Raw genomic sequence first — 15,947 nt, 5'->3', positions numbered from 1 at the left:
GATCCCTCCTAGCATGCCTGGGTGGCGGGTCCTATCCACCATATGGTGATTAGGATGGGTTTTGCTATAACGCCCAAGCAAGTACTGCAACGAGGGCATGTCATTGTGTTGCTGTACTGGAAAAATCATTGTATCCTCATATAGATGGCCCATTGAAGACGACAAAAGGCACCCTGTAGCAGTTCTTAGGGAGGCATTCTGACAGGTTTGAATATTTCTCCATCGCGTTTCACATATATTCGCTGATCCCTATGCGCATATCTTACCATAGACCGACCTATAGCTTTATATGTGGTCGACAAGGATTCTTTATCTGCACCCCAAGTGCTGCCGGCTAGGGACTTTTAGCACCCTATATAATTGATTATCCAATGTTTTAAACTTGGCCGAAGGATTGACTGCTCAATATCCTCAAACAGCATGGAGTGCTTGACAGAATCAAATGCTTTTGACAAGTCGAGCATCACAATCACTGTTCTATCACACGGCTTGCTCTGGTTGAGTGGGGAGATGGCGTGCAGCGCTGTTACCGCGCGCAGGTCATGCTGATGATCGGCAACTTGATAGCTATTTCTAACACTGAGAAGGATTAATGCCTCAAGGGTCGAGCATCACATTCACTGTTCTATCTCACGGTTTGCCCTGGTTGAGTGGGGAGTTGGCGTGCAGCGCTGTTACCGCGCGGAGGCCATGCTGATGATCGGCAACTTGATAGCTATTTCTAACACTGAGGAGGATTAATGCCTCAAGGGTCTTTGCTACGAACGATAAAAGCGAAATCGGTATGTACCATCCACCTTTACTGGCATCCCTGCCTGGCTTCAGTAGCCGAGCCCCCATGTTCATGGTATAGACTTGGAAACGATGTGAGTGGCTGGCGAAAGTTTGGTAACTTTAGTGAGATACTCGACTTCCGGCTCATTGAGATTCCATTAGGGCACAAAGCTTTGGATTAGTTAGCGTTCCTGATAACATTCGCAACATCATCCATTGTAAACTGTGGTAGTTCATCCTCGGCAGGAAGATATCTGATGCGAAGTAGTAATGTTCTCTTTGCCCTGTCAATCCGGAGGTTCTTTACAAATTGCAGATTAAAATAACGTGTACTCTTCTTTGGATCAGTCAATTTGGCGACGTTACCCAAACGTGACTGAAGTCTTATTTTCATTCTTTCCAAGGTTCGAGCGTTGTTTAACCGTTGCCCACGATGCACTAATTCCGGTCCAATGTCGATGATTTAACCACTTGTTTCGTTTATGTTCACCGACCACGCTTTTAACTTCCGGAGTTAGCTACCTGACTTCACCTCGAAAATTGGCATGCTCATTTGCTAATCCCGTTGCCTCTGCTGGGAAATTTGGTATCACTTCGGGTATTAAACCATAAGGTATATGGTGAGCGGCTGCAACAGTGATGATGTCTCGGAACGTCCTTCCTGGTACCTAAACATCAGAAGGGCTGGCAGATCTCTGAAGTGAACTCCCTGAAACTAGGTCAATTAGCAGATGTAATGAAATCTGGCGGTCTGCTAATGGAGATACTACTGAGGAAATGGTCTAACCCAAGAGAAACGACGGGTTGTGAGGTGACGTCATTTGTAATCCCAGTGGTTACCTCTGGCGAACTTTGGCACTCTCCGCTAATTCTGCTAGGGTTGTCCATATTAACCGTGCAAATCTGCTCAGTCAGCACTATACTCTGGTCGTTTCAGAGGACCGGATGCCACAACTCAAGATGAACATTAATGTTGTAAGCATCACAACGCTATAAACTGCAGTTGTTGTTGAGCTTGGTTTCCTGCACCGCCGCGACTATGATATCCCTTCATCTATCATACCTCCGAGTTCATTGCAATTATTTTGCCAAAAAGGTGAATTTTCAGGGATTTGAACAAAAATGACTGGTGTTAGGTGCTGCGTGTGCGGCTGCTGTTGTTGGGACTTCGGTGCAGTCGCGTATTCTGATGAAGACGACGACTCACTTGAGGCCTTGTTCACGCAGCATGCAGCAATATAGTCCCTGCCGTAGTTCCTCGCTTGGACGTGTCCAGAACAACTTCTGAGATGCACCCACTCCCAGCAAATATTGCACCGTACCGGCACGGATCAAAAGAATCCGGAGCTGGTATTCCGGGATTTTTTTAAACAAATTCTCCTTGGAAATATCATACTCTACCCGTTCCATACGTAATCGTTCACTTTACTGACTTACTGCACCACATCATTTAACTTTTAAATTACCACATGAGGTTGCTTAAAATAGCTCAAAGTACCCGAGAAAGAACGGTAAAAGGAAAAAGTCAAATCAACTAAAATCTGGGATAATCTTGAACATATGGTAAGCATGTTCATGTTCATAAGAGTGAACCTCTCCTCTGTCTGTGTCAATCAGTTAAACATGAAAGTGGATTAAAAACCAAACAGAAAAAAGCAACAACAAATGGTGAACTGTTATAAGCCATGTTAAGAAGCCCACTTAAAATGTCATAACACAAATTCGTCAAAATCCTCAGTTAAACATGTGACCGATTTTGACATAAAAGAAAGTTGTAAAGGCAACATTAAGTGTGGGGAGAGCGCATACGTTTTGAAATTAGGTGATTTATAGGTGTGTGAAATAACGGTTTTAACAAAATTTAAATTTGAAGAAAAAAGATTAGGGACCGTTGTAAAAAAAAAATTTATTTAGAGATTGTATGGATTATGTGTATGTATTGGACACATTCATAATTGAGATAATCAAATCAATTTTTTGCCGTTTCTCTATACATAAAACTAAATGTACAAGTGTGAGATGAAAACTTTTGTATTTTAAGTAAATGTTATAGAATGATTTCCACCAATTTTACAGAAAAGACTTTCATATCAATGAATTTAGTACGATTCTGTGTTATACTCTGTAAAATAGGAGATTTTTCTTTGAAATAATCGGAAAGGTGGGAAGCATTTTGGAAGGTGTGCATTACCGTGTGTGGGAATGACGTGCGGTGGCGCCCAATGTAAATCCTCCTTTTTTGGTTATTGGTGATTTACAAAACTAATTCAGCGTTTTTTTTTTCTAAATGCCCGATATTTATTTTGACCCTTGAGCAGACTAATGGCCTGTTTCACTAAGACGATTCGAATACAAATTCGTTCGACTTACTACCAAACTTCTGTTTTTTGAAAAATATTTGATTCATTGGGTTTTCAATCAAAACTTTTTTATAACAATAGGAGTTTGGTAGCATTTCGAACGAATTTGAATTCGAATCGTCTTAGAGAAACAGGCCATAAATGTTGGCTATGCACTCAGTATTCACCCTTTCATAATAATCTTATTGAAATCTAACCAACAGCTGTTGCCGCTTATCAAACCAAACCTGGAGACAGAATATGAAAACACTTAAGCACACAATTCCTTCCGCATTCTCTTCTGTCTGAATTACTTCAAAATTTTAATGTCTTATTGTTTTTCAAAACACAATTTGACAGCTGTAAGTTACAATTCATAATTCCTATATCGGCTTCGTACTCTTTCTTATTGACATCTCAGCAACATTATTTACAATTCAAGTGTTAACACCATCTATCTACATATTGAGTTGAGTTCTATAACATATACCGAATGCCTCTCTCTCTGGTAAGAATTCAGTCATCATTAACATCATCACAAACATCAACATTGTGAATTTATATTTATATTCGTCGAGAGTATCGAATGGTCCATAAATTCTGCAAAGGAAAACAACTTTGTTTTGAAAAGATCGAGAGCAAAAAATAAAAACAATAACAGAATTGTAATTCAGGAAATCTTTTGATATCACAAAGTAGTAGCTTGCCCCAGCCTCAATCACAAATGTTGACTTTTTTCCGCTTGAGAGAGTGTAATTTGTTAAGACTTTTTATAGACATTTGAAAGATTGCGTAAATTGCAATGAATGAACGAACGAATGCAAAAACAACAACAACGGCATCAACACACTTTGTAAAATATGGTGGAATGTTTTCTTTCTTTACAATAGTCAAAATGAATTATGACTAAAAAAGGAAAGAAATCAATATCTGAGGAGAGAGATTATTTTGTATTCAACTTTGTATACCCGTCTGTAGAACATCATATCATTTGCGGAACTAGAGATGTTTGGAGGGATATCATATACATACGTAGGTCCAGGAAGTGTTAAGGATTTAGATTTAAATGAATACAAAGTGTTGGGTTATGGATAAAACAAATAATAACCAAGGATTAGTCATGTTATTAACTCTTGAATCTGTAATATACCAAAATAACGGCCTCAGGTGATAATTGATTATTAAGAAATTTAACGAATTTTAAAGAAATATTTCATAGGAAACATAACTCCATACCGTCTCCGACAAAGCAAAGGAAAGTATGACAGAAGTAATACCTTGATATACATAATACTCTTGATTCCTTTTTAAATTCAATGTTGAGGCATTCTACTTATCACCTTAACGGTGTGTTTAGAAAAGTTAGTTACAAGGCTGAAAAACTCAGTTAATATAAGTCAAAATTATTATCGATAAAAAAAATCTAAAGAAAATTGATGCATAGAACATATTCGTCGACTACAAGTCTTTTCAAGAAATGTCTGAATTTGTGGTGGCTACAGAATACATACGACTATGCAGATTAGTTATTTCAACCTCCATTTTGTATTGAAATTAATTATTATTTATAATAAATGTGTAAAAACAGCAATTCTTGCGTTTTATCGACCAAAATGATCAAAAACTGCAAAATTTTATTGAACAGGGTTGTTTCGTTGTATGGGGTCTAAACCAAAACATTGACCTTAGTTAATAATTTTTTCTACGAAGGATTAATACCTTCCAAGAGGTCGAAATACTAAATTTCAGCCGAATCGGTCATAAAATGTCACTAAAATCCAGAAAATACTTGAAATCGGATGGTACCTTTATGCGGGGGTTATGACAAAAAATTGACCTATTTTCAAAAAAAAAAGTGTTACATACACTGCACCCCGGTTAACTACCTCTCATAAAAATCCAAAAAATGAGGCAGTTATGCGGGAAAGGCAGTTACGAAAATCCCGCATAGGTACCTAATATGGGTAGTTATAAAAATCTCATCTCAACCTTAAAAAAATGACAGCAATTAGAACATAATCGTCAAAAAATAAAACGGTGTATAGTAGAATAGTTCATTTCAAGTCTAAAAATATGTAAGTTATATTATTTATCCCATAAGAAATTTAGTCATCAGTGAGCATAACATATCACTGGACATCTTCATCACAATTCAGGTATGCATCGAAATTGATTATCTCAGAAATACACCAGTGTGGGTATTAAACCGATAAAATATTATTGTATGTTCCTTTTGGGGAAAATATTTGACCGGCAAATATAGAAAATTAGTTAACCGGGAAAGTTTAAACTCATTTATATGAAAAAAACTTTGGGGATTTAAGTTGTGAGGCAATTAAACGGGAAAGGCAGTTAAGCAGAGAGGTAGATATACGGGGAGCAGTGTACTTGTTTTCTACACTCTGAAACCCTTATATATGAATTTTTAGGAAAATCGCTTGATAGATGTGGGAATTACCGTTCTATTTCAATTGGATACTTCATAAAGTCACAACAGGTATCTATAAAAAAATTTTCTCATTTTAATATAGAAAAATCCACTTTATTTTAATTGTGGCAAACTTGAGTAAGATTTGACTTCTGAATTTATCAGTAAAGCCCCCTGCTAGCTTCCAAATTCGATTAGGATGCGGACATTTTTTTAAAGTTAAAAAATATTTGTAAAAACTAATTTTCAATATATATACAAACATTGATTTTACTACGCTAATTTTACAAATTTCTTCGTTCTTTTTTTAAATATTATGAAAGTACTCACTAACAGCTTCCTGATTCATAATAACTTTGGTCTCATTTTTGTATATTTATGTAACGACACAACACAACAACAATTAATTTTGAAACTTCAAAAAAAAATAGTTTTGGCCAAAAAATTCCTGCTTGAAACCATAGTGGATTGGAGCATTCGAAAGTCTGAATTTTCTCGAAAATGCTGTAAAGGTCTCATTTATGGTCCAATCGATAAAACATTTTACCAGTTCATTATTTTGGTTAAAAAACGGTTTCTACAAAAATTTATGATGATCATTTAACTATAACCCTTGCCCCCTGATGGATCTTTATTTCCTTAGTACTTTGTAGGGGGTCAAAGGCGGATAAAATTATTTTCCAATCGATGAAAAAATTGTACAAATTCATTGTCGTGGCTTAAAACCGAATCCTACAAACATTTGTGAAATCTACAATTCTCCACGAAGACTATAGACCGAATTTTACACATTCCTCTAGGATAATGCCGTTAAACCTTGAAAATACCGAAAAACGGCGGAACAGCTCTATGGGGCTATATCAAAACGACAAATTTCTGGGAAAAGTTGTTAGCCCCAAAGGAGACTAAATACCAAATGTCCACCATTTCGATATTATAATGCGGCTAAAACCTTCAAAATACCGAAAATCGGATTTTAGAAATATATGGTGGCTATATCAAAAGGTGGACAGATTCACTGAAACATTTCTTAGGAAAATTTTGGAATCCCCCAATGAATACTATATGACATACTTCAACCTTTAAAATACCAAAAATCGGGAGGTACCGTTCTCTGGGAGCAATATCAAAAGGTGGAGGAAAGTTTGGAAGCCCAATTGAAGACTAAATGCTAAATTTAAACCATTTCGGTTGGATATTGAGGGCATAACCTTCAAAATACCGAAAATTGGGAGGTAGCCCTCTATGTGGTCTATATGAAAATATGGACCTATACTGATAATTATCTTCTGTAATGTCTCACACCCTCGTGGACTAGATACCATAAGTCGAGATGAACCGTCCTATGGATGCTATATGAAGACGTGGACCGATACCGACAAATTTCTGGTGTAAAGTTTTATACCCCTAAAGAAGGTTAAATATGAAATTTCAGCCTTTGCTATATGGAGGCCACAACCTTTAAAATAATAAAAATCTGGAGGTACCGTTCTATAGGGGATATATCAAAATATGCCAAGCCTATTTTCAATACCAAATATCCTAGGAGTAACTGCTGTACCAAATGCATATTGAATACATTGTGGTCTTCTATATGGAAATCTTGTGGTCTTCTATAAGAAGACCTTGTTGTCTTCTATTAGAAGACCTTGTGCTCTTCATCTATAAGAAGGACTTGTGCTCTTCATCTATAAGAAGAACTTGTGGTCTTCTATAAGAAGACCGTGTGGTCTTCGATAAGAAGATCTTGTGGTCTTCTATAAGACCTTGTGATCTTCTATAAGAAGACCTTGTGGTCTTCTATAAGAAGACGTTGTGGTCTTCTATAAGAGGACCTTGTGGTCTTCTATAATAAGACCTTGTGGTCTTCTATAAGAAGATGTTGTGGTCTTCTATAAGAAGACGTTGTGGTCCTCTATAAGAAGACCGTGTGGTCTTCAATAAGAAGACCGTGTGGTCTTCGATAAGAAGATCTTGTGGTCTTCTGTAAGACCTTGTGATCTTCTATAAGAAGACCTTGTGGTCTTCTATAAGAAGACGTTGTGGTCTTCTATAAGAGGACCTTGTGTTCTTCTATAATAAGACCTTGTGGTCTTCTATAAGAAGACTTTGTGGTCTTCTATATGGAGACTTTGTGGTCTTCTATATGAAGACCTTGTGGTCTTCTATATGAAGACCTTGTGGTCATCTATAGAAGACCTTGTGGTCTTCTATAAGAAGACCTTGTGGTCTTTTATAAGAAGACCTTGTGGTCTTCTATAAGAAGACCTTGTGGTCTTCTATAAGAAGACCTTGTGGTCTTCTATATGAAGACCTTGTGGTCTTCTTTAAGAAGACCTAAGGTGTTCTATAAGAAGACCTTGTGATCTTCCTCTATAAGAAGACATTGTGATCTTCTATAAGAAGACATTGTGATCTTCTATAAGAAGACCATGTGGTCTTCTATAAGAAGACCTTGTGGTCTTCTTTACGAAGACCTTGTGGTCTTCTATAAGAAGACCTTGAGGTCTTGTATAAGAAGACCTTGTGGTCTTCTTTAAGAAGACCTTGTGGTCTTCTATAAGAAGACCATAGCCCACAACACTAAGGTAATCGAGCCTCTCCGAAGAGAGCAAACGGCCTACTCTTCATAACTCCAGTGGACATGAGAACGAGATTCTTCCCGTTACAATAGTCTTTCTTTGTGGTACCTTCTTGAGTGTTATCGTGGGAGTCATCCTAATCACCATGTGGTGTCTGGAGTGTCTAAATAATATGGGGAAAAAGGTTCATCATTACACTAGAACGCCGCTAAATATGCAAGCATATCAGACCGGACTCATAAAATTAATCGGTAATGCCGTGCGTATTCACAATATTAATGCCGTCCTCGCCTCCTTATCAAAAGTCTTCGAAATATATCAAAGTTTTGGTATAGCCCGCATATAGAGGTACTATTCGATATGAGGCATTTTGAAATTTTAAACAGCAGTGCGTAAGGGAATAAATTAATATCCTGGGTCTAAACCTCTGGAATAAAGCCTTTCGCCTTACACACTATTCCATTCGATTTCATCTACTAAAATGACTGATGACCACGATAACTCTCAAAAGAAACCCTTGCTATCGTAATTTGTATTGTATTCTTAGATAAACTTCGGCAAACCGATCGATAAGTTCTTTCTTGTTTCAATCACTTTTGTAAGATGTAATACGAAATTTTCAATAACTTTTGTAGGATGCAAATTTAAGGACGTTAATATATAACATCACTATAGGATCCCCATTTCCCTCCCCATTGCCATAAGGAAAAATCCATCATCCATTCTTAGTTTTCAAAGCGACAGGCAACATCGACATGCTACATGCCTCTATGTATAACAAACATTTGATGGTTTTATTTTTATTTTTTCATACCACAATCTAAATAGTGACGGTGTGACAATATTCCAAGACACTTCGAAAACGATTAGATTGCGTGGCGGCGATAATGAAGTGTTAGATTTCACAGACAAGTTTTTCTTTGGTACTTTTTTTTTGTTTGTAATTTTTTTGTCTGCTTTGTCTTTAGTTTGAAATCTAGCTTTAAAGCAATTTAAAATTGGTTACTGGCTGTGGGGTTTTTTCGTTGGTGCTACCAAACAACACCGTGGTAAAATACGTGGCATGGCGAAAAAATTAAAATAATGTAAAAACGTATTAGGATCGGAATGATCGACACATTAGACACCCTGCATTATGGATGGTCAGTGAATGAGGTATTTCACAAAAGATTTTTTTGAACTGGCAGTGATATTGGCCTTTTTTTACACGGAACAAGAATCAAGTTGAAAAGAATAAGTCGTCTTGTCGACAGCATATTAAAATAATAAAAACAAGTAAAAAGTCATTAAGTTTGGCCGGGCCGAACTTTTTATACCCTCCACCATAAAATAGTCTTTATTAAAATAGTGGAACAATTTTTTCGATCATGGATACCCCAAATGCCTAAATTATCTAATATAATCTAAAAAATGTGTTCAGCCAGGTGGGTCCTAGTTCCTAGGGTCTGCATCAAAGTGTCGTCTTATCTTTAAAATTTTTGGTCAAATTACGGCTAGTTCACTTAAAAATTGTAGCTAAAATCCTAAAAATACCGAAAATTGGGAGGTACCGTTATATGGAGGCTACACCAAATCATAGACCTATATTGACGATTTGTGGTGGAGATGTTTCGTGACCACTGAGAACTTCAAATGTGAAATTACAGCTAGTTCGGTTAAAAATTGTAACTAAAATTTTCAAAATACCGAAGATCGGGAGGTACCGTTTTATGTGGACTATAACAAAACATGGGCCTATGCCCGCCTGTACGGGCAGAGATATCCAATACCGACTAAATAAAAAATTATTTTCAGCAAAAATTATATATTTAGTAAATTCTCTGAATTTTCTGGCCCTTGCCGACAAAAAATATCGATTTGGATTAAAGCTGAAAAATGTTGCGGGGAAGGTACCTGAAAGAATGGACCCATTGGGGAAGTTGTTCTTATTTTGGGAATCATTTCTTTAGATAGATATTGCGCCTTGAACAGTTGGTCGCCGTATAGTATAGAGATTTTGGACCAGTATGGCAGGAAGCCATGACTACTTGGCCACGAGAAACATAATATGGCAGTAAACTGGACAACAAGGAGTAGCTTCAATAAAAATTTTGAAAGAATCAACGAACAGACTTTAAACTGCAGACCCTTAACCACATAAAAATGTTGAACTTTTGGGAGGGAGATAGCCTAAGGAGGGAAACGATATAGCCAACTTTCGAACTTTAACAAAATATTACGTGATCCAAAGTTTGGACGAAATCGATTGATGCGTTCAAGAGATATAGCGAAAATGTTTTCAACTTTTGTCGGGGAGTAGAGCGAACTGTGTGTTAAAATTAACAGAAATATTACGATATGCAAAGTTTGGACCATTGCAGTACTCGTATGCAGTTCGAAAGCTCTTGTGCGCACAAGACGCAACACATAGTGGCCGTAGGGTTTTTTACAGCTTTCGGGCCATTTTCTCAAGGCGCCGAGATCAAACTGTTACGAGAGCAGGTCTTAAACTGCACTTTTTCCGAAATTTGTGTAAAAAGGAGGAGTGGACCGATATTGTCCATATTCGAACCTGATTTATGTCTGTTAGGAATATCACGATATACCATTCAAGAGTTACCGAGCGCAACGTTTTTATGAAAAATTTAAAACTTTTGTAGGCATGGTATCCGACCTGGGGTGTCCAAAACCGAAACTTATTTTCATCAAAAACTTCATTTTCGGTTAACCGAAAAACCCAGTTATATGTGTCGGCTAACCGGTTTAAAAAATAACATTTTGTTCCTCCTACAGTTGAAGGTATTATAATTTCGGCCTGACCGAACTTATTGTTTTTATACCCTCAGCATGTATGCTAACGAGGCCTCATCGAAATAATGGGTTTAGACCCCAAGTGTGTTTGGACGAAGTGTGTTTCAGGCAATTTGGAGTCGATTAAGCAATGTCCGTCCGTCTGTGTGTCTGGCTGGTGCACGCGATAACTCTAGAACGGAATTTGGTCCAAAATTTTGACGTTAGTAATATTTTATCCCAACTCGATTTAAGTATGAAGATGTACCACATCAGTCCACTCCTTCAGACACCTACCCACAAAAGTTCGAAAATGTTCCGAAAAATTGTGCACACGATAATACTTGAAGCGAGGTCCATACTTTGCACATCGTGAATATGGACTCTATTGGTCCGCTCCTTCGGTTACCACCCACACTGAATTTCGGAAAAGTTCATTTTAAGACCTGTTATCGAATTGCTTCGATTTTTGTAACAACTTGTATTCGCTGCCGCTATTACTACAGTACAAGTTTTATCAGGGGCATGTCCATACTCCCTGAGAAAATAGTCCGAAAGTTAAAAAAAAACTCCTATGACACCATGTGTAGTGCTTGGAGCGAACGAACGGATCATCCGATTCGTTCTAAAAGATAGACCATATCGGCTCACTCCTTCAGGTACCTACCTCCCCCACACAAGTTTAAAAATGTTCGGAAAAATTGTTCACACGATAATTCTTGAAGGGAGTAACCGATTTGGTCCTTACTTTTTGTATCGTAAAATCTCTACGGGACATAAATCAGGATCGAATATGGACTATTTAGGTCCACTCCTTCTAGTACCCCCCACACAAAATTTCGGAAAAGTTCAGTTTAAGGCCTGCTCTCCAATAGTTTGCTTCTTTTTGTAACAACTTGTATTCGCTGCCCCCGTTACGATAGTACAATTTTTTCAGAGGCAAGTCCATAATTCCTGAAAAAATGCTCTGAAAGCTTTAAAAATTCCTCTGGCACCATATATAGTGACTGGAGCGCACGATAACTCTCGAACGGATCGGTCGAATTGGTCCTTCGAATCCCTTTGATTTTTGTTGTAATAACTTGTATTTGCTTTCCCCATTGCGAGGGTACATGTTTTTTTCAGGCAAGTCCTTACTTCTAAACTAAACTGTGTAGTACGTAAGATAACCCTCGTAGGGAGAAACAGATTTGGCCCAAACGTTATACATACATACATCGTATTACATAGACATCAGAAGTATTCTGTGTTACTTCTTTTTTTAAGGTCCGAGGCTGAAGGTATATCTCTGTCGGCCAAGTCCGAATACTTCTTTACTTGTTATTTCTTGTTAACCACTGCACTTGCCACTTAACGCTGAGGAGTGGATTTTTGCGCATTACGATTAAAATGTTGAGTCTATTTTTTCTGTTTAGTTTTTTTCTGTTTTATAATTTTTTGATTTTTCTTAACACTTACCAAGTAAGCTGTCAGCAGCCTTCACCGATGAGGTGTTGACAAAGCAGACAAACAACAACAGCATCAAAGTCAACAACATGTGCCGTCGTCGAGTGGTGCCGTTGACGCTGCTGTTATTAGTGGTGATGGTGGTGTTGGATGTTGCAATCTTGCACAAATCTCGCACGAAACGTGCTACTATTGTTGCTGCTTTTGCCTTGACTGTTGCAAATTTGAGGGCTCTCAAAGCCGTTGCAGGTTGAGATGAAACGGAAAATTCTGTGCTTGTTGTTGCGGCTGCTGTCGATGTGGATAATGTCCATGCTGAGGATAATATTGATGACAAGCACAACGATGTCCATGTGGAGAAAGATGATGATGACGAGGCTGCTCCTGCTGTTGTTGCTGTAATGGACTTGGAATTCTTTCTACGACATTGTAAATCGCCGTAGTCATCATCATTGAATGTTCTTTGAGTTGATGGCAAAAAATTTTTGTTAATACTTTTCTTGGATTTGCTAGCGATTAAATGAGATTTGTGTTGTTGATGGCCGCTGCCGTTGCACTGCTGTCGATGAATTTCTTTTTCATTTTGTGGGGCAATTGAAGGTGTTGTTGTTGCTGTTGTTGCAATACTTGTTGTCACTGAACATGATGATGTTGCATTGCAGGTTTCTTCTTTTTCTAATGCTGGCAATGTCAAAGGATTTTCTACACATGGGAATTCTCCTTGTTCGGCATGGACTTTGTTCCGCCGTCGCTTTAGATTTGTATAATTTTCCAATGTAAACATTTTCACGTATTTTCCGTTGTCGGTTTTCCACTGGGTTTTTTCCTTTGTTCTTTACGCTGCCACAATTCAATTGCAATTGACCACCACTGCGAAATTACCTGCAGTAATCAGTTGTTGCAGTTGCACTTGTTTGCCGCCGTCACCGCCGTCTTGTGATTGGGTTTTACCTGAAAACAATTTGAAATTAAACACAATTTTGGTTAATAGAATTTTGTTTTCGTTTTGACTTCTTAGGAAATTGGAAAATAAGAAACATTTTATTATCTTGATTGTTGTTGTTTTTGTTATCTTTCTCTTTAATGGTGCAAGAATGGCCCGGTCACAGGTACCGGCAGGCAATGCAAAACCGCCCACATACGCACCTGTTATTCGCCAGAAATATTTTGGTTACATTTCAGTTGTTCAAATGTGTGGAACACAAACCACATTTCGGTTTGCTATCGCTTCTACGATTTTACAACAATTCATCGAATGCAAAAAATCGTTTGTAAATATCAAATCATGGAGACCTTGACATTTTGGAATTGATTATTTATAGACTTTTTGGTAGAGGATAAAAGGCATTTGTACAACAATGCAAAACAATTGGGTTATAATTTATTATCATTTCAATTTCAAATTACGCCTATTTGAAATTATGGAAAGTGGGTGTAACTGTCACCTGGGGATCTACATAAAGAAAGAGAGCTAAAGACATTTGAGCTAATATGCGCAGCGTAACCATAAAACTTGCCTGAGATGTCATAATCTAGTAGAATTTTTGTTCTTATAGGAGATGAGAGATATGAATGAACGAGCGTCGGGTTAGAAATCCAACCCTATAATAATAATTTTTTTTTTTTTTTTGCGGTTGGAGATTGGAAAATGCGTTTACGCATGTGGCGACGTCGTCACAGTCGTCGTATGCCGGACTCATGTCTATACCGGCTAAAAACCCACCTCTCTCCTCCCCCGGGATTCGCCTCCACCTCGGAACCGCTTACGCATTACTTCGAGGTGGACCCCTTAGTGGTGCCTCTCACCAACTTCTTCAAAAATTGCCTGCGTCCAGGCACCGCTGCCTTATTTTATGGGTTCATATCAAGGTCTATCTTTTTCTTGCGGAGAACGAACTCCACAAACTTCGATATCGCTTTCCATCCAGCTTCACTTTCCAGCATTTTTATTATAATGCTTGAGCTTGCAACGTGTCCGATCTCGCTTTGTAGTATTTGTCGCCTTTCTGTCCAGTGGTTACACTTGAAGAACGTGTGTTCAGCGTCATCGACCACCTCTTCTTCTTCGTATATACAAAACGGTGTGCTGCATTTCCCCATTCGGTGTAGATACTTACGGAAATATCCGTGACCAGTTAGCATCTGCGTTATATAGTAATTAACTTCTCCATGTTTTCTGTTGTGCCAATTTTCTATTACTGGGATTACCTTATGTGTCCATCGACCTTTATTTTCGTTTTGCCAACGTTGTTGCCAAGTTTCTAAAGTTTCCAGTCGTGCGGTCATGGCATATTCCGCTTGTGGCTCACTTTGTTGCTTAGCGATGAAAATCTTATGGCGCTCCATCGCCTGTAGATCAATGGGGATCATTCCAGCTATAACAAGTACAGCTCCTGCGGATACAGTGCGGTAGGCCGAAGTTACCCGTAGGGCTGATGTTCTTTGCACCGACAATAACTTACTCGCCCGGACCTGGGTTCTTAGGGCCGGGGCCCAGATTTCCGAGCCGTACAACAGAATGCTATTGCTCGCCTCCATGAGAATTTTTCTCCTGCTTGGCAGAGGACCACCTGTATTTGCCATCAGTCTACTTAGTTGCGAGGTTATTTTTGCAGCTTTAGTGGTAGCATACTCAATCTGCTTTGTGTATGTTAGCTTTGAGTCTAATCTCATCCCCAAATATTTTACTGACTGCTTTGTGGGGATTCTTATGTCACCTACATTCATCTCAATCTCAGTGGGAATATGTCGCCTGGTAAGGAGAAGCAGTTCCGTTTTTTGGAGAGCTAATTGAAGACCATGTTCATCCAACCAACTTTTCGCGCGTATCATTGTTTGACGCAGTTTACTTTGGGCTTCGCTTATGCTCCTAGCTTTAATTACCGCCGCGATATCATCTGCGTATCCCACAAGGTAGGTATCATGTGGCATTTCGATCTTCAAAATTTCATCATAGGTTGCGTTCCACAAATCTGGACCCAATATAGAACCTTGTGCCGCTCCCGACGTGACCTGTATGCATTTGTTACCTTGCTTGGTGTCATACACCAGCTTTCTGTTTCTCAGATAGTCTCGGATGATTTTAAGTAAATACTTCGGAATGTTGAAAATCTTGTCTAACGTTTCTATTACGTCCGCCCATCGCAGGCTGTTGAAGGCGTTTTTTACATCTAAAGTGGCTAGCAGTATAATGGGCCGGGAATAATGATTTCCGCATTGTGCGCTTTCTACAGTGTCTATTACGTCTTTGAGGGCTCCCACTGTTGATTTACCGGGACGAAAGCCATATTGTCTTCTGGAGAGACCAACCCTATAATAATAATAATAATAATAATAATAATAATAATAATAATAATAATAATAATAATAATAATAATAATAATAATAATAATAATAATAATAATAATAATAATAATAATAATAATAATAATAATAATAATAATAATAATAATAATAATAATAATAATAATAATAATAATAATAATAATAATAATAATAATAATAATAATAATAATAACAATAATAATAATAATAATAATAACAATAATAATAATAATAATAATAATAATAATAATAATAATATGGGGGCCACCGTGGTGCAATGGTTAG

At 37.8% G+C, this 15,947-nt stretch overlaps 2 protein-coding genes across 4 annotated transcripts in view; both read right to left on the bottom strand.

The window, feature by feature from the left end:
• cv-2 (crosveinless 2-secreting protein) overlaps positions 1 to 15,947 on the bottom strand; it is a 393,914-nt gene that overhangs the window by 120,359 nt on the left and 257,608 nt on the right. For all 3 annotated transcript variants that reach the window (XM_073988356.1, XM_073988357.1, XM_073988358.1), the window contains one exon: positions 12,351 to 13,289. In XM_073988356.1, the coding sequence (XP_073844457.1) occupies positions 12,351 to 13,122 (772 nt within the window). In that variant the 5' untranslated portion in view covers positions 13,123 to 13,289. The remainder of the gene's footprint in view (positions 1 to 12,350; positions 13,290 to 15,947) is intronic.
• LOC141386653 (uncharacterized) lies at positions 13,230 to 14,921 on the bottom strand. Its single transcript, XM_073955570.1, has 2 exons — positions 14,547 to 14,921; positions 13,230 to 13,289 (listed from the first exon to the last, which is right to left on the bottom strand). The coding sequence occupies exons 1-2, from the start codon at positions 14,919 to 14,921 to the stop codon at positions 13,230 to 13,232; spliced, it is 435 nt and encodes a 144-aa protein (XP_073811671.1).

Source organism: Musca autumnalis, unplaced genomic scaffold (assembly GCF_047663935.1).
Source record: "Musca autumnalis isolate F117 unplaced genomic scaffold, ASM4766393v1 scaffold_5, whole genome shotgun sequence".
NCBI classification, from domain to species: domain Eukaryota; kingdom Metazoa; phylum Arthropoda; class Insecta; order Diptera; family Muscidae; genus Musca; species Musca autumnalis.
The sequence above is the reverse complement of the archived record's forward strand: the minus strand, read 5'-3'. Positions and strand labels throughout refer to the sequence as shown.